This window comes from Carassius auratus, chromosome 32, assembly GCF_003368295.1.
Source record: "Carassius auratus strain Wakin chromosome 32, ASM336829v1, whole genome shotgun sequence".
NCBI lineage: Eukaryota > Metazoa > Chordata > Actinopteri > Cypriniformes > Cyprinidae > Carassius > Carassius auratus.
The window spans coordinates 1902773-1922098 of NC_039274.1; the positions used below are offsets into that span (position 1 = coordinate 1902773).

A 19326-nucleotide genomic window follows, 5' to 3' on the forward strand; every position below is an offset into this window, starting at 1 on the left:
TTCATATATATATATATATGATAATTAAAATAATTTAACTTGGGAAAAATAATCCATTTGAAATTAATGAAAGTACTTTTGTAGTGGCTCAACCAAAACCTGACCCATTTCTGTGTATTTGATCTATTTGGCACTGTAAATTAAGATTTGGGACTTAAACATTTGACAGGGGTTTCCTAAAAATAGAGATAATATCTAAAATGTAAACACAAACTTAACTGTAGAGACTGATGGAAATGACAAAAAAAATTATTTGCTGTTCCTCTGTTGTTGTTGTTGTTTTTTTTTATTATTCTCACAGTTTGTGTTTAGTTTCTTTCTTTTTGGTTGAGAATAATCCAGTGCAATTGTCTGAACAATGTACAGTTTATTTTTTTAATCATCTTATCCACTGACCAAGCATTTTGCATAAAGGCTTTAGTTCATAAATCATTCACTATAGCTGCAAGCTTAAAGAAACAGTTCAAATAAAAACACTCACAAACTCACCCTCAGGCCATCCAAGATGTATGAGTTATTATTTTTATTGGAAAAATTTTGGAGAAATTTATCATTGCATCACTTGCTCAAAATGCATCCTCTGGAGTGAATGGGTGCCGTCTGCATGAGGCCAAACAGCTGATAAAAACATCACAATAATCCACATCATAGGGTCCATCAACTAATGTCTTGTGAGTAAACTTTCAGCAAATGTAAATTTTTGGGTGAACTATTTTTTTAAGTTGCATGGCAACTGGTTTCGGAAAGTGGATGGCGGGATGTTAGATTTTATACACTACAGATTTGTTACTAAAAACAATTACACCAACAGAACTCCTGTATAAATACTGTCTGGTAATGTATCATACCTTAAATCTAGGATTATTTAATTATATAGTGCCATTTGTTTGTCCTGTGTGACACCAGTGGATAGTTTTCAAGGTCACGTGCTTTCTCAACATTAAATCAGCTGGTCTTGCTTGGAAAAAAGTTTTTTTTTTTGTTTGTTTTTTTCAGAATATTAATTGTATTTCTAGGAATTTCTGAAAACAGGTGATTTCTAACCTTTTCATCCATATTCAAACTGTAGCCTTATATCTTAAGGATAACACATGTAATCTTTTAATATTATGTAAGTTCCTGTCAAAATTAAGGTTACCTCGAAAAAAAAAAGAGGTATATGAACTGACCACAGGCTTTGGAAGATTATTTATGTAAATATGTAACCATATGCATCAAACATTAAAATAATAGAAAAATGAATGAGAATTAAATGAAAAAAGAGAGAGAAATTGCTCTCAAAAGGGTGTCTACAATTTTTTTTTTAAATAATTATATTTTCTTGATATTCAGTGGCCTCAAAATGTATTACTGCATATCACTGAGATACTATAATCGTTTTTTTTATAATATTCTGAATAACATTTTTTTAATATTGTGAATTTAAAAAAAAAATAAATTTTCTGTTAATTTTTAGTAATATTGTTGTGTGCTTTGTCATTTTAAAGATGTATATAGTTTATTATTATTATTATTAGTTATTTTAGTAAATCAAGTAAAACTAAATGAAATTTAGAAATGTTGTAGCTGAAATAAAATAATGTCAGGTTTTCCACATTTATTTTTTTCTATATTTTATTCTGTCTCAGTTCAAATTGATTTTATTTCAGACAAAGAAAATGTTTTTGTTTTGTTTTAGTTAACTACAATAAGCTCGATTAAAAGTATGTGCAAAAATGGTAAACAAAAATGCGATTAGTTGCATCATTTATTAGCATACAGTTTTTAATTTTGCATCTAATGGAATGTTTAGTTGTGCTTAATATGTTCAAATATGTTTTGAGGCCACTGTGGAAAAGTCATGAAGAAAGGTGTTAAAGCATGTACAGTCAAGAGAAGGAAAACACAAGACATGAAGCAATACACAGAGTTATTGGGTACTGATAATTTCCCTCATATTTGCTGTCCTGGTTGTGCAGGCCCAATGATGGCACAAGTCTTCTGTCCTCTGGAGGTGTGTGTTTGAGAAGAAGAGCGAGAGGAGGCTTCATTAGCACTTTCAAACAGATCCTTCAGTTTTGGATGAAGGTCACCCCACACATCACCCATCTGAGGAATGCAATAACACAATTCCCACAGTGTAAACAACACTAAAATTATCAGTTGAAGTATTAACAGAGTTGGTGTTTTATAAGAAACGCACCTCTTTGTGCCCTTGTATTTGTGAGTGGACAAATGTCCCCAGTATTGAAGTCACAAGTGGCAGATAAGTGAAGACCAGCTGGGTTTCTTGATGCAGACACAAAAGGGAGAAATATCCCCTCATCTCCATGGTGATAATTGTGTTCTCCTGCTGTAGGAAGACACAGGATAATATTCAGCAATAGAATAATATCAGACAGTCACCTGTCAGTGATGAGGATTTTTCAATGATGCTTTTCGCAGGTTACATTTCTATGCCAGCAGGTGGCGCCTTTCGGCACATTTGAATCATTCAATGAATCGATTCACTCAACACGATTCATTCGAGAATAAAAGGCCACTACTGTGTTTAGTGTGTGCTATGTGTATATAGTTATATATATTGGTTAAAAGTAGTGCTGCCAAACGATTAATTGTGATTAATTGCATCCAAAATACTTGTGTGTTACAACTGCCCCCAAACCACATGGCCCGGCATATGCACCTTGATTGTCTGTGTTTACATGCTTTTCTGTTAGAAAATAAACGTTTAAATGTAAAACTACATTTAAAAATGATTAGTAAAGAATATGTTTAGTTTGTATGTTGGTGTTTTTTTTATGTTTTACCTGTGTGAGTCGAGACTCTGACTGCTCAAAGCTGTTCTGGTACTTTAAGTGTGTAGCCACAGGCCCACCGCGCTTTTCAAATGCTCTCTGATGCTCTAGTAACACACCGCTGTCATGACGGTTACACAAGTCCTATACACATCCAAATATAATAGCATCTGAATGTTGTTACAGTTGAACTGTTAAAGTATAAAATGGCAGTCCTTACACAGATATCGGTTCAATCCTACATGCAAAATAACAATTTCATTTTATACCAGCTGATTATGGCTCAGTAGCATTCATTAAATAAAATGTTGTATTAAATCAAAATGTATATGAAAGGTTGTGTACAGACAAGTACTCACTTTATATGACTGCAGCTGTTCAAGGAGAAGATTGAGTTTCTCCACCACCTCATCCTCCTCTCTGCTGCCCTGGTGTATAAGAAGGCATTTGAAATATTAAGTTTAACTTCCTTTCAACCCGAAACAAATGTCCCCAGAAATGGAAATGAGAGTCATAATATCGTGGGTGTCTTAAAGCTGCAGTAGGTTACTTTTGTAAAAATATATTTTTTACATATTTGTTAAACCTGCCATTATGTCCTGAATATGAGACAGATAATCTGTGAAAAAAACAATCAAGCTCCTCTGGCTCCTCCCAGTGGTCCTATTGCCATTTGCAGAAATACATTGCTCCAGGTAAGAAACAACCAATCAGAGCTGCGGTCCGTAACTTTGTTTGTGTTCAAAATGTAGAAAAATGTATATAATAAGCGAGTAAACCATAAATCCATTTTCCAAACCGTGTTTTTGGCTTGTCCTGAATCACTAGGGTGCACCTATAATAAGTGTTTATATTCGGACTATTTTAGATTGCTTCGGGGGCACCGCGGCGGAGTAACCCAGTACCTTTGTGATTCTTCATAGACATAAACAAAGAGAAGTAGTTCCAGCTACGATGTTCTTCCGCAACACGCAAGCAGTTCTGTTTATTAACTGCTAGAGCGTCAAAAGTTACCTACTGCAGCTTTAAAGGCTTTTTGTTCATACATTCAGTACAGTTCAGTGATTTAATTAATTTCAGTCATTTTTGTAATGGTGTTTGTGATTAGAGTAATGCTCAATAATGATCATCTTTTAATACCTGGTGTGCAGCTTTGTCGGCAAGAAGACCAAATTCTCCTGACATCTCTACAAGTGACTTCCTCTGTGTTTTCCATGCTTTGCTCATTGTGGCATTCACTGGCAGGTCTGATGTGTCTGAGCCCAGTTCACTGTTGAAGAGTCACGTAATAACCTCAGAACTGTCCACACGCACATGTTCAAATAAAATATTCAAAATACTAATAACAATTATAATATAATATTAATATTACTAAAATAACATTGTATCATAATGTCACTGCATAGCTATTTGATAAATGTTACAAACCACCCTAGGACCACAAGAAATAAAGTGAAAGAAAATAGACACTTCTCTTAATAGTTTAATTACAAATATTACGTCTTTCGTAATTTAATGTGAGTACACATACACACACATGGTTATATTTGTGTATATGGTATATTTTATGTATTTTAGAGTTAATGATTAATTCTGAAGTGCTCACCTCAGGTCTTTACCAAACATAAGCAGATCGGATGAGTTTTCCCGCGAGCGCTGAGCCATCCGCTCAGCTACATCTCTGAGTTTATTAAAACTGCTGTGGATATTTGCAATGACCTCTCGATTAGTGGCAGCATGGTTCTGTATGTCCTCAGGTAGGTACACCTTAGAAATGACAGGCAATGTTAATTTTGCATGTTAGTTTACTTTTAAAAAGTACTGCGGTGATACACTGACACACTGGTTCTTTGATATATATACTGTACCGATACTATGATATTATTTACATGGTTTTTCAAAGAATATGGTATTATAATTTCATGTGTTTGTTAGCTTTTACCTACCTTGCCGTGCAAGTTCATTTGGGAGGTAAGATACTCATCACCTGTCTTTTTATACGCATCACGCAGCATGTTTTGAACATCCTGTGACATGAAAAAGGATGAAGTGTGATGAGTCTCATTTCATTCAACTTTCAAACAAACTACAATTAGCATGTTTTAGGCAAAATATGAATTAATTTTCAAATCTGGTTTGCAGCACTTACTGCGCTGCTTGCTGACAGGAAGATGCTGACCAACTCATCTCCTGCTAAGACTGGATGTCTAATCACCAAGGTCATGAACCTTTGTAGACCACGGCGGCGACTATCATTAAACTCTCGGTCTGATATTGAGTTCAAAACTGAGAATGAGTAGAGAGTTTTAGTTACATAAGATTTAAGAAACAAAGTCATCTGCAGAGAGTTTGTTCAAATCTCACCGCCTTTAAGGATGCGTTTGGGGGGCAGAGGCGGGACCATCCTGTAAATGAACTTTTGCAGTAGTAGACTATGGAACACCTCAAAATCAGCATACCTGCGCTGAACCGGGATCTGGAAACACTGTGTAAAAGGAATGGAGTGGTTGGTTTTGTTTGGGGAATACAGAATGGCATTTAGGAATTGGAGCATTCTTAGGAATCTTTAAGGATAAATGAAAATGGAGAAATAATGATGCTATTTATACTGTACATACATACAGATTTATGTGTGTGTGTAGAGAGAGAGAAAGTGCTAAAAACATATGATTTAAGTATTATAAATACAAACTGAGTTTGAGTTTACCTTGCTGACAATACGGTACTCCACATGCTTGAGAAATGGCAGTCCTTTCCTCCGAGGCTCTATCTCCACCAGCACACTGTCCCCCAGCTCCTTTAAGGATAGGCCATCCACCACAGGGTTTTGCTGACCCAGATGCATTTTTGCACCTGACAGCAAATGCACAAAACCTCCAATTAGCAGTGTGCAAATTATTCATTGACTTTAAGAAGGGTCAAATTGATGAAAAGCTCTATAAAAAAATTTAAATGGCATAATTTCATTTTGCTCAACCCAAGTAGCCTTTTTGCATGCAATTAGTTGAATATTAACTTGCACACAGAACACTAATGTATCATCTGAATCGTTAGATTAAATATATTTGGCATAATTTAAAAGTAACATAAACATAACAAAAATGACAGCAAAGATATTTAAAATGTTCTAAACTATTTATATTTCAAAGAATTGCTGTTCTTTTGAACTTTCAATCATCAAAGAATCCTGGAAAAAATATATACATCACAGTTTCCACAAAAATATTAGGCAGCAAAATCATTTGCAACAGTGATAAAGATTTCTGAAGGATCACGTGACACCAAAATAATAAATCACAAGAATAAATTACATTTTAATATGTGTATCTCTTATTTTCTATAGTCAGTTATTTTTACATTAAAGAATGATTTCCCATTTTAGATAACTGTGGTTGATTAATTGAAAATGCAATATCCATTTTGTATTATATAATGCTCTTGCAAATCACTAAAAACATAGAGGAAATATTGTGATGGATTTAGAATCCTCCCCAATATGGTTTTACTGAAGCGTTTTAATCTTCTGTAGAACAAAATGACCTATTTTACATCAGCTATGCTTTAAATGAGCAACCATGGATATTTTATTTGTATTTAATCATTTCTTTTGTGTGTGTGTGTGTGTGTAAATAAGAGTGAGATGGTTTATATTTATTGTGCATAAAACTTGCTGATAGATCCATGCAAAAACATGAGTTGTGATTTTGTCATTCAGCATCTCTTTATTTGTTTCTATTTGTTGTACAGTATGTCTACATGATGTTTACTCTACATAGGTGTCTTAAATGTAAATAAAATCTCACAAAGTCTCACATCTCGGTGTGTAATTAGGGTCTGTAAGCTATTTGTGAAAATAGGATTTGTTACCTTGTCACTGGGGCAATGGGTGATTTCAGGTGACCCTCAAGATTTGCTTTTTTAACACAGCTATATCTATGACAAAACACATTCAACATTGTTTTTAATGCGCTTATATTATACAGTAAGGCAGCTGACAGGCTTCTCCGAAACATAGTGAAATCAACATACGCCTTCAAATTTGAAATATGCGCTTGTGATTCAAAAAAGTCTCCAATGAAACATTAGTTCTAAGAAGCAATACTTCTTCATTAATAGTTTATGACACGAATGTACAACTCTTTCCTCCATCAAATGCACACATGAAAATATAATGTTTGTTTTTCTTGAATGAAATGGTTTTAAGATTGTTTTCTCTTTACTTACCAGATTGCTGATGTGTTGGAAACGGTCTTCACTTTGCAGTCCCCAATAGACCTCTGTTTGCACCTCAACTGCCCTCTTCACGCTTAACGTCTGACTGTATAAACCAACATCAACAGACCAGATAACAGTCTCATCTCTCTCCCTCCCTCCCTCCCTCTTTCTTTCTCTCTCTCTCGCGTTGCTCTTTTCCGCCCTTTCTCTTTGCAGTCTTAAACACACGCATATCACCATTAATCACCTTAAGAGGATATGACCTCTTTAGAAAAAACATCACAGCCTCTTGGAAGGCAAGCTGGAAAGCTTATATAAGTGGGTTATAATAATTAGAGTGCCCTGGCGAAAGATTTAAGGTATTTGTACAGACTTTAAAAGCTTTGCAACAGAGTTAGTTGATAAGACAAGCGGAGAGGGTGACTCAGGTCACACATTCATACACCACTGTTACAATTACATTGACAGAATAGCCTCTTGTTTGAATAAATAACTGTTTCAGATAAATTATCGGAGAGATTGTAACAGGTGGCTTTTAATGCATTCATGTAATCCCCAAACCAAATCCATCTATGAGATGTCCATCATCATAATGTGATGCAGCAGTACTGAATGACCAACACAAGGTCAAAGATACTGTCTTCCCCCCACAGTTACCATTAAATATCAAAATATAACAGCAGGATTATGTCCCCTGCAGTGCTGCAGCTGTTCACCGTTTCCTGTTTCCGTAACATTATTTTAATGACTGGACTATCGCTGTCATCTTGAAGCATCTGACTTTTCACCCTCACATTTTAGTATGTGAGATGCTTTATTGTCTAGGGAAAAAACTAAAACAATCAGCCATATTGAAAAGGTTTTGGTTGTTTATTTTGTATTATTTTTTATCATACTGTGCCAGAAATGACACCATGCAGGGCTGAACAGGAAGTGTGGATAAAGACAGATTCTTTATGTGTGTGTGTGTGTGTGTGTGTGTGCATATACAAACTCATACTCAAACTAACTCAAACTAAAAAAAAAAAATGTGAAAACTGGAAGTAATGTACCTTTTTCTCCAAGTAGACTACATTTTGACATAAATTACAGACGGAGCATCTATTGCTTCTTAGTGTAATAAAATAGTCTAAGCAATTACATATCTAATTTACTATAGCCAACTTTTAAAAAGATACCCTGCGTCCAAATGTGAATACTATCCAGCCTATCTGCCCTAAATAGTATTGATATTTCTAATATCACATAAAACTCAGGATGGATAGTATGCACATTGGGACGCATGGCGATTCAAAGCAGCTCAGTCACAGTGTGCGCAAGTGTTGCGCAGAGCTGACGCACATGAGCACGTTTCATTTGCTGACTATTGTCATGTTAACATTTGCGGTTGCTAGACGACAATAATGCACATTACACCCGTTCAGCGACGAGAGACGCGGAACGACGCTCAGCAATATTACTGCGCTCACTCTGTACCGTTCACACACAACATCGACGCAGGATCTGCTGCTTTTTTTAACGGCGACATCAGGAAACAGCTGCATCTTGGGAACTTCTTAACACCTCTTTACCTTTTTCAGTGCTCCTTAATAGGCTACCGTTTTATATTAGGATTGCTGCGAAGCTTCGAAATAAGAAAAATAAGATTTGCTGCTGCATCATAATACTCGGACATTACAGCTCGTGCTTCCAATATATCATACCGAATGAGCAAGTATTATGGTTCTATTGTTTGTAAAAGGGGATGATAAAATAAAAACAGGCCATCAGAGAGGCTATAATGTCTGTAGTAGCTGGAGAAATTGTCACTGAAGAAGAGGTAGAGGATCTGGTAAGTAACGTTACAGTTTTCATAGATGTTTCTGGACTGTAACTAACAAAAATGACTATGCAGTGTTTTTTGAAGATGGACTATGATAATGACTTAGGATAACGTTACCAATTCATACAAAAAGTTATGTAAATGCAATGTCATATGAATATGGTAATCATCATTTAGTAACATAGGTTATATTCAAGTTTAATAGTATTACCATCTGATATCACTTGGTAGTATTTTTATTTATGTTAATGTACATAGAATTTGTTTGTTTTCAAGGCAGAGGACAGTCTGTGTAGCAGCTATGTGTCCGACACTGAAAAGGTGAGATAGATCATTTTTTTATTAATTAAACTAAGTCTGTCTCTTTTGTTTTGAAGCTCTTTCAGTCTTGGATCTTTGAATCTTTGTCTCAAAAGGGTATTATATTCAAGTGTTAGATTATTGGTTTTCTTTTCAGAAATTGAGAAAAAAGAAAGTTTCAGCCAGACCACCTCCTTCTCCTAGTAAGTTTAAGACTTCTGAGTTTTCTGGGCATTACTGTCTATCCACACAGCATTGTAAAAATGTGGAAATTGCTGTTTTTTCTTATTTCATTGAAGAGTACTTAAAGGGTTAGTTCACCGAAAAATGAAAATTATGTCATTAATGACTCACCCTCATGTCGTTCCAAACCCGTAAGACCTCCTTTCATCTTCAGGACACAGTTTAAGATATTTTCAATTTAGTCCGAGAGCTTTCTGTCCCTCCATTGAAAACGTATGTATGGTATACTGTCTATGTCCAGAAAGGTAATAATAACGTCTTCAAAGTAGAATTTTTTGAACCATTGAAAGTACATTTTTAGCAAAAACTACGACTTTATTCAGCATTGTCTTCTCTTCCGGGTCTGTTGTGAGCGCATTCACTGCAGTGTAGTGATGTCCAGTTCAAGAATGAATCACTCGATGTAACCGGATCTTCTTGAACCAGTTCACCAAATCGAACTGAATCGTTTGGAACGGTTCGCATCTCAAATATGCATTAATCCAGAAATGACTTAAGCTGTTCACTTTTTTAATGTGGCTTACACTCCCTCTGAGTTCAAACAAACCAATATCCCGGAGTAAATCATGTACTCAAACAGTACACTGACCGAACTGCTGTGAAGAGAGAACTGAAGATGAACACCGAGCCGAACCAGATAATGAATGAAAGATAGACTCGTTCTTATTATCTTTCTGGACATGGACAGTAGACCGTACACACAGTTTCAATTGAGGGACTGAGAGCTCTCGGACTAAATCTAAAATATCTTATTAAACTGTGTTCCGAAGATGAACGGAGGTCTTACGGGTTTGAACGCATGAGGGTGAATCATTAATGACATAATTTAAATTTTTGTGTAAACTAACCCTTTAATGCAACTACATACAAAATGCCTTTAAAATAATAAATCATTTTATTTAAATAAAGGGTCACCATACCTGAACAGTGCAAGCTTGCCTCTAAAGAGAGCTCCCGTAGCATTGTGGAGGACGGTGAAAGGGACACAGCTCCAAAACTGTAAAACCCCTCCGGCTGGTACACCGAAGGATGTCTGGCTGCACTTACAGAACGATGGACAAGGTCTGTCCCTTATAATAATCATAATAATAACATGTGGATAACACTTTACACCATATTATGCATTTTATCATTTTAGATTATATATATATTCTACTAAACAAGATCTTCTAAATATGTTTCTGTTATAAGATCCACACAGAGAGCAGTTCTGCACAAGAGTACTGCACAGCTGCTCGGATAACTGCATCTCATTTTAAATATATTTAAACATGACTTATTGGAATACTAGACAAAATAGCTGAAAAACAGCTAAAAATATGTATAATATATTATATATATATATATATATATATATATATATATATATATATATATATATATATATATATATATATATATATATATATATAATATAATAATATTATATAATATATAAGAATTTCATCTTAAATTTATAAACAACAGTAACCGTACAAAATTGGATATTTGTCTCTATTTGGCCTCTGAATAAAATCTAAATGTTTTTTTTTTACCTCAAGTGTGAGCTCCTTATTCTCTTGTATAATAATTTATCAGTAATAAAAGCCTGATATATCAAATGTGATACAAAACCTAAAACAGATATGTAAGCTTTTCTTTTTTTATAAAAAAAAAAATAGAAAAAAAAAAGTTTATCTAAAGTTTCAATAATAATAAAAAATTCCTATATGAGGCTTCACAGGGTTCAATTTTCTTTGTTTCAGGAACATTGTCAAAGTCGCCAAAAGGAGTGGATTACAGTGTCACACAGACCAGCATCTCCATGACCAGCACACCCGAATACTTGAAGGAGGCCTTAGGAATGAAAAAGCCTAAATATTCCCGCTCTGCATCCAACGGTGAGATAAAAATCAATTTATAAACCTGACTTGTTTACATAACAGTTAATATCTTTTTTTTTTTGGCAACATGTTGTTATTTTTGTTATTCACATTGCTTTATCAGGTTATGTTCCAGGGACCCCAGACTACAAAGAGAAGGAGGATATGTATGATGAAATAATTGATCTAAAAAAGGTGAAGTTCACCTCTCGCACACTCACTTGAGGACGTATAAGTGTTTTTGAGGATGTGTTTTTAGGATTTTGATTACATCAGACGGCATGTTTCCAACAAATCAGGCTCTATATGTGTATGAGAGATTAGTGGTTAGGATTACTATGTCCCAAATTATAATTTACTAAAAATAGTATGCCAAATCTTCCTGGATGGTCTATTATTTTTGCTGGATTTTTGGAAATATATCTGTGCAAGGTTTTTGGGCTAATATATAACCCACAATGCGAGTGGAGGAAATGGTTCTGAAGATGTATTTTAGTACTGCAGCGTTTTATCTATTAAGATGTGCTTTCCCCGTCCTAGAATGTAGCTTTCCAATTTGAAGTGGTGGTATATGCACACTGAAATTTCATTTAACCATGTGTTTGCTCTGTATTTTCTCAGACCATCCAATCCCAAAAGAGTGAATCGGACAAGATGAAAGCCAAGCTACGCCGTCTTGAAGAAGAAAACGCTAAGAAAGACAGACAAATCGAGCAGCTGTTGAATCCAACAAAGGTGATGAGCAAGATACTTGTGTAAATGAATAGCTAAATGAGTATTTAAATAAATGAGTATTTCACATTATTACTGTTTTAACTGCATTTTTACTGCAGCCTTTGTGAGAATAAGAGCCAAAAAAAAAAAAATTACGTAGTGAAAACTGACATGGTTCTCTCAGAGCTTATTTATAAAAACTTTTGCTAAAATAATTATTTTTGTGTTGATCATATAGGACCCAGAGTATGCTAGAGGTTTAGTCGACGGAAAGAATGATCCAAGATCTGTGAGTATGCCATTATAAACATCTCAAAAAACCTCACAATCACATTTCATCAGATCAATGATTTTTCATTTGATGAATGATCATATAAAATTAAAAATGTATTTCTCTATTTTTGAACACGGCAGATCATTAACGGACTGAAACAGAGGATTCTACGATTGGAGCAGCAGTGCAAAGAAAAAGAGAATGCCTTAAGGTCTGATGCCAACTTCATTTATATTTTACTGTCATGCAGTTAATCAGGTTATGGTGAATCAATGCTGCATGAATAAATGTCACAGCACTTCAGCATAAGAGATGCAGGCTAAGAGTTAGTCCAGAAATCTTAAAATACATTCAAATGATTTAATTTAACCTGAAAATGTAACCTTGTAAATTAACTGATAGTCACCACTGATAAGCTACTACTAAATATATTGTAGAAACTTAATTTTCTATTAAGTTGCTTTGCAATTATTTGTATTGTGACAAGCACTATACAAATAAACTTGAATTGGAAATCACCTTTAAAGGAAATTTTAGGATTTTGGAATTGTCAATTAAATAAATAGCACTAATTCACCAATGAAATTAGCAAATTTGTAAACTTCTTTGCGCAGGCTTTAAAATATTTTTGCTTCCTTTGAAGGCTGGATAATTAACATTCTTGTAAAAGTCATGAATTTTCCATTAAAATTTTTACTTTTTTTTTTTTTTTCAGTTTTAATGTCGATAAAAACTAGAGACTAGAGACCACAGTGTATGTTGTATCTAAACTGATAAATGTGTGTTTGCCATTACAGTCGGCTTCAGAGTGACCTCAAAACCACCAACATGCAGGAAATGAAGATCACAGTAAAAACCTACTTTGAAGAGGTATTTTATATAAAGAGGTGATTTTATATAAAACTAAATGTATTTCATTATGACTTTTTGTATTATTTCGGTTAATGTTTTTCATTCTTAGGTTCAAAGATTAACAGCACTTTTAGAGTCTACTGAAAGAAGGTACAAACATTGTTCATCTTACTTGTAATTTGATGGTCCCTCTTGTGTTTTTATTTAGGCTTTCTCTCACTCTCTTTTTCTCTGTTCAGTAATAAGGCAGAGAGCAAAAACATCAGGCGGCAAAACAAGAATCTTAGTGCAACGGTTCTGAAACTCACAAACACTGTTCAACACCTGGAGAACGAGAACCAGGACCTCAAAAAAGAATTGACACAAGAAGAGATGAACATGATGGAGAGCCCTGTGTGCCGGGCCAAGGGTACTTTAATTTACAAAAGCACATCTTAACTTATACAGTAAAACTGGAAAACACTATTTCAGCAAATGTAATTTATTTTGGACAGCTGCTGAAAAAACTTGCTTAAACCAGCCTAAGGTGGTTAACTGTTTTAGCTGGTTTCCTGACCTGGCTAATTTAGTGTTTAACTGGTTTAGCCAACCGCCCAGGTGGTTTCCTAGCTTATATATGCTAAAAAAATAAAGTTTAAACAAAATATTTAATATTTCCTCCGCCAAAGACTGAATTCAGTCATATGATGAATCCTATTTTTATGTTTGCAGGTTATATGGATTGGAGTAAACAGAGACTTGTGCGACGAATCCTGGAGCTTGAAAAGGTAATATATATAACCTTTGTATTTATGTATATACAGATATACATGTATACATGTACAGTACATGCATGTATGCATATGTTACATTAAACATTACTTGTAGAATGTACAAGTGAATGTAGTTTATTTGTCTCATTTTTTCAGAGAGTCGGGGAGGTCACCAAAGCATCAAACTCACTGAAGAGCCCAGACCATAAAGGCGCTCAATCAGAATCGACCAATCAGAGTGATTCTGTCAACACAGAGATGGAGCCATCTGCGATTACAGAGAACGATGCACATTTGAGAGAAACAGTTAAGAAACTTGAAGAAGATAAAAAGGAACTAGAGGGAAAACTAACCCAGAAAGAGTGAGTATCATGTGATCCTTCAGGAACCACTCTTAATATGATGATTTGTTGATTAAGAAACATTTTTATATTATAACTAAAGTAAAAAAATAAAAAAGTTGTGCTGCGTAATATTTTTATAGAAACGTATTTGATGAATACTTCATTTGAAATAGATTCAGAAACATTTCTGATATTTTCTTAGAAATGTCTCATTTATGATTCATTACATTTTGTGAAATGCTCAACCTATTTTAAAGCAATTCTGACTGAAAATATGTATGTCTTGTCTTTTCAGTGAGGAGATAAAGCAGTTGTCTGCTGAGAAGGATAAGAGTCTGAAAGAGGTCAAAAACATGCTGAAGGAACAAATCAGAGGGCATGAGAAACTGATGCAAACACATAGGTTTGTAATAAAAATAATGAAGGCATCCCTTAATTAAAACTATATAGTGGTGATGCTTTTTTGCCTTTTTTTGGAAGATGCTGAGTTCTCACTTAATTAAATATTAAATGTGATGCTACTGTTATGTGAGACAAAACATATTAAACCCTGATTTAATTTTCTGAAACTTTTTTCCAAATAGTTATTTCTTTATTGAAATCATTTGTGCTCCTTAAGGGAAATTATTTACGGTTGTCATTGTTGGAAGAGTTTAATTTATATCTGTAACATTTTTCTGAGTGAACAACCTTGGTTATGTGTCATTGCAAAGGCATAAAAATTATTACATTTTAAAAAAAGATTATGAAAAACTTTTTTTCTGTTTTCCTAGAATCCCAGTGCATTTGTGAATCTTGATAAATATGAACATAGAAATGTATTAAGAAAGTAAGTAAAGTCAGTTTAGATGTCATGTTTTAATTACAGGCAGGAGATGGGCACACTGACCATAGAAATCAGCTGTTTGAAAGAGAAACTAGAAGAAGAGAGAAAACTGAGATCATTACAAGATCCAAGTCAGGTAATACTTTCAAAATCTTTCTTTAACAATGTTCACGCACAGTTCATTCAAGTGCGCACAGCAACTCATTTCTCATCTCACAGGTTCAGGGTGGTTCTTTGTCGTTAACACATACAGAGCCATTGTCATCGTCAGCAGTCATGCCGATAGAGAAGAACAGAGCAGCTAAGATCATCCAGACACACTGGCGCTCCCACCGAACACAGGTTGGTACAACACATCGACACTTACTGTACAGCCACAGTGAATGTAGATTATTCATGTCCTCCTTATTCTTCTACTCTGTCTTTTAGGATCTAGTTCTTTTACAGTCCTGTCTCAGAGGGCATCTAATAAGGCAGAGGCAGTTAGATGGACAGAGGCAAGCGGACCCAAGAACCGTCCCTGTTTCCATGGTAACTACTTAAGACCTTTTGATGGGATGTTTTATTATACATTATGGTATTTCAAAAATATATATATATATATATGTTGTTGCTGTGCTTATGTTAGCCTAATCTTGCATACGTTTACAATTTATATACCGTACTGTTTTTGCACAGTACTGTGCAAAAGTTTTAGGCCACTAGTATTTTCACCAACAAAAAATGGTTTTAAGTCAGTTATTTCTATGTTTTACTGTAGTGTGTCAGTAGGAAATATCAGTTTACATTTCCAAACATAATTTTTACCATTAATTGTAATAATCCAGTGAGATTTTTGTTTGCACAAGGAGTCTGACAGCAGAGATCTGATCTCACCATCATCAGTCTGTCTGGAATAACATGAAGAAACAGAACAAACTGAGACAGACTCAATCCAGAAGAACTGTGGGAATGTCTCCAAAACGCCTCAAGAAACCTGCAAAGCTACAGTACTGTGCAGTTCTAGGCACATGTGTAAAAATGCTGTAAAGTGAGAATGCCATCAGAAATAATGCCATAAATAGATTTTATTAATTAACTTATATTGACTAAATTAAATCAACATTTGGTGTGACCACACTGTGTTAAAAAACGCTTTTGTCCTAGATGCACTTGTGCATTGTTTGTTAGCTTTGCAGGTATGTTTCTTGAAGTGTCTTGGAGACATTGCCACAGTTCTCCTGGATTGATTCTGTCTCAGTTTGTTCTGTTTCTTCATGTTATTCCAGACAGACTGATGATGGTGAGATCAGATCTCTGCTGTCAGACTCCTTGTGCAAACAAAATCTCGCAAAATGGCAAAAATAATGTTTGGAAAAGCAAACTGATATTTTCTACTGACACACTACAGCAAAACATAGAAATAACTGACTTGTTGGTGAAAATACCAGTGGCCTAAGACTTTTACACAGTATATGAGACCCAACTATGGAAATTGTACATCCTTATGGAAATATGATAATATGTTTTGTAATTATAATTTAAATCAGATTAATTGTTGGTCATAAATCAACATCTCATGAAAATGTTCATGTTAATATGACGTCACATAGAATTATTGGTACTTATTATCGACCAAAAATAATAATTCCTTGTGCATAACCCTCCTGACAGAAAAGTTTCTCAATTCTATTGCAAGAATTACAGTACTTTATGAAATGGACAAAACAAATCACAACTCTTTTGACTATGTGTCTCAGAGCCAATCAGGTATGAACTCTCAGGCTGTACAGGAAGAGGAAGTGACTCTGCTGCAATCTGTCTTTAGGGCTCATCTCAAACGCAGCACTCTGGCGATGGACAGGTAGATAGTGTATACACTAAATTACTACACTCAAATACTACATACAGGTGCACCTTAATAAATTAGAATGTCGTGGAAAAGTTATTTTATTAAATTTTACTTGAGTTGAATTACGTTCAACTCAAATACGTTATGTATAAATACGGTTGCATGCATGGCCAGGTGGTCTCCTTACAGCCTCCTGTTGACTTGACATTGCAGGGTGTCTGCATTGACACACTCTTCATCTTCCACTCATCAGAAAAAGCCGTATCTCTCCTCCTCCCCTCCTCTGCTGCACAGAGGCTCCTCACAAGCCATGTTTACTAACAGAACGCAAACCTCAGGTGATCATTCATTTTTAATCATTTCTTGTTGAAATCAATATGACCTCATACTGCTAATTTTCCTGTTTGTTAATCTAGTATCGTTAAGTCTTTGTTGGTTTTCAGGTTTAAAGTCAAAGACTCAGACCTGGCCTTCCTTATGATGTCTTGTACTGACTTCTCTTTAAAACCACTGTGACTTGTAGTCGATACTTTTCCTTATATTCTTCTAGGTGTAACTCAGAGTAATAGTGAGGTGATGGCAGATTAATTAAATCCTGTTTATAATGATAAGATACATGACCAACCATAAATATCAAGTTAGAATACAGGATATCTGTAACTCATTCCTATTACACTACCTACAATTTAGTTTCAGTAAGATTTTTTTTTTTTTTCTGTTCTGGAAGAATGCATTCATTTGACCAAAAGAAAGACATTTGTAATGTTAGAAAATATTTTTGTTTTAAATAAATGCTGTTCTTTTGAACTTTGTTCATCTCAGAATCCTGAAAGAATACCATGGTTTTCAAATATAATATTAAGCAGCACAACTGTTTTCAACATTTTTAATAGTAAGAACTATTATTTGAGCACCAAATCAACATATTCAAATGATTTCTGAAGGAGCATGTGACATTGAAGACTGGAGTAATGATACTCAGGAATAAATGACATTTTAGAACATATAAAATTCAAAAATGTTGTTTTGAATAGTAATAATATTTCACAATATTGCTGTTTTTGCTATATTTTTGATCAAGCAGTTGCAGGAAAGCAAAAGAATTGTATAGTATGTCTAAGACAGTATATCTTTAAATAATCTCAGATAAACTAGCTTTATGCATACAGTATAATCGTTAACCTATTAAATGTAATACAATTTATGATTTTGTTGTTATTAAGCAGACCTGAAGATCCACCAACATCAACCAGGCAATGAAATTCCAAAGACCATCGATTCAGACGACTCGGATGATATTATTGTGTCTCCTTCAAAGCCTCTGAGAAAAGAAAAAAAATAGCGTTCAGTGCTAAAGTCTAGATTTAGTCATTCATTTAGTATTTTTTTGTACTATTTGGACCTGTTTTTTTTTTTTTCTTCTTACCTGAACAATTTAAAGTGGAACTGAAACCTAAAAATGTAACTGATTGTATATCAGCAATAATGACTAGACAGAGAAGAACACAGATCATGGATGATGGATTATTAAGGTTTTGGGATTTTCACACTTTTATTCTGCTAAGATTATGTTCTTTTGACTTCTAGGAGCTAAGGCTTTAAAAAGAGACAGAATCAAAATGTTTGTCTTCACACTCCAAAAGTGCCTTGTGCTGAATGGTCATCTTTAAATGAGGATCCGGGATATATTATTTTCCGTTTACTTTTCATTGTAGATCAATATACAAATTACACTAAGCAGGATATCGCATAAATTATATTTAAGCCATAGTGTGCATTTAAGGTACACCTCTGATTGATATAAAAAGCACTGTGAAATCTACAAATGTGGGTGATGTATGTAATACATTGCTGTATAAGACTTTATTCAGATTGGGGGGGGGGGGGGGGTTATAGCAAATGTTTTTTCATAAATGTTGTCAGTGTGTTACGTTTTATTATAGCAAGTGTATATGTACTGAACCAATAATAGCACTGAAAAATGTGATGCTGTATTGTGTTTTTAAAGTCTTGTTAAAACAGATTTTTCTCAAAGAGCACATTATTATTATTATTTTTTAAATTCATGTTAGATTTTTTGTTTATTAAAGACTTGTTTTCTCTGGTCTGTTGTCCTTTGTTCTAAAATTAATTTAATCTTTTATAACCAATGAATATACATTACTTGTCCCGTCATTTATGATTTACTGGATAAGGACTTAAGCATGGAGATTTTTTTATTATTCACAATTTCTACCTGATACAATATTTTAAAGCTTGGCAAAGAGAGTTTAAAGATTAAAATAATAATAATAGTGAAGTAATTTGGACTTCTCAACTATATATTTTAACATTTTTAATTGTATACATTTTGTAAATTTTTTATTATATATTTTTGTTTAAAAATCAAAACCACACAGATCAAGGTATTAAACTGCATTTGAAGCTTAAGTAGCGGTTGTTGGTTAACAGGGCTGCCATAAAAAAATTACAGAAGTTGTAAGCAGCCATGCATTATAATTTTTTTCCTTCTTG

The 19326-nt window shown here is 34.2% G+C and overlaps 2 protein-coding genes across 3 annotated transcripts; one reads left to right on the forward strand and one right to left on the reverse strand.

Moving 5' to 3' along the window:
• Positions 1-1622: 1622 nt before the first annotated feature.
• On the reverse strand, positions 1623-7133 carry LOC113051315 (sorting nexin-8). Its single transcript, XM_026214933.1, has 12 exons — positions 7002-7133; positions 6645-6710; positions 5485-5630; positions 5142-5262; positions 4927-5063; positions 4724-4804; positions 4384-4544; positions 3918-4047; positions 3137-3205; positions 2790-2921; positions 2183-2332; positions 1623-2088 (listed from the first exon to the last, which is right to left on the reverse strand). The coding sequence occupies exons 3-12, from the start codon at positions 5620-5622 to the stop codon at positions 1933-1935; spliced, it is 1275 nt and encodes a 424-aa protein (XP_026070718.1). The 5' UTR covers positions 5623-5630; positions 6645-6710; positions 7002-7133; the 3' UTR covers positions 1623-1932.
• A 1054-nt stretch (positions 7134-8187) lies between these two features.
• On the forward strand, positions 8188-18916 carry LOC113051314 (IQ domain-containing protein E-like). Of its 2 annotated transcripts, none has more exons than XM_026214932.1 (21): positions 8188-8823; positions 9091-9135; positions 9272-9317; positions 10267-10419; positions 11103-11237; positions 11344-11414; positions 11841-11954; positions 12172-12222; positions 12348-12418; positions 13005-13077; positions 13169-13209; positions 13299-13468; positions 13771-13826; positions 13968-14173; positions 14451-14558; positions 15024-15117; positions 15201-15323; positions 15411-15512; positions 16721-16824; positions 17066-17150; positions 18039-18916. In XM_026214932.1, exons 1-21 carry the CDS (start codon positions 8773-8775, stop codon positions 18042-18044), a joined length of 1905 nt encoding a protein of 634 aa, XP_026070717.1. In that variant the 5' UTR covers positions 8188-8772; the 3' UTR covers positions 18045-18916. The 2 variants fall into 2 exon arrangements, with proteins under 2 accessions (XP_026070717.1, XP_026070716.1); XM_026214931.1 differs by having other exon boundaries at positions 8191-8823; positions 17026-17150.
• Positions 18917-19326: the final 410 nt, after the last annotated feature.

Coding starts and splice junctions, on each gene's coding strand:
- LOC113051315 (XM_026214933.1), bottom strand. CDS start 5,622: ATGCATCTGGGTCAGCAAAACCCTGTGGTGGATGGCCTATCCTTAAAG. Junction 5,064..5,141: donor CAAACGCATCCTTAAAGGCG/GTGAGATTTGAA, acceptor ACTCATTCTCAG/TTTTGAACTCAATATCAGAC. Junction 4,048..4,383: donor ATGTTTGGTAAAGACCTGAG/GTGAGCACTTCA, acceptor ACTCTTCAACAG/TGAACTGGGCTCAGACACAT.
- LOC113051314 (XM_026214931.1), top strand. CDS start 8,773: ATGTCTGTAGTAGCTGGAGAAATTGTCACTGAAGAAGAGGTAGAGGAT. Junction 8,824..9,090: donor AAGAAGAGGTAGAGGATCTG/GTAAGTAACGTT, acceptor TTTGTTTTCAAG/GCAGAGGACAGTCTGTGTAG. Junction 13,210..13,298: donor TTAGAGTCTACTGAAAGAAG/GTACAAACATTG, acceptor TTCTCTGTTCAG/TAATAAGGCAGAGAGCAAAA.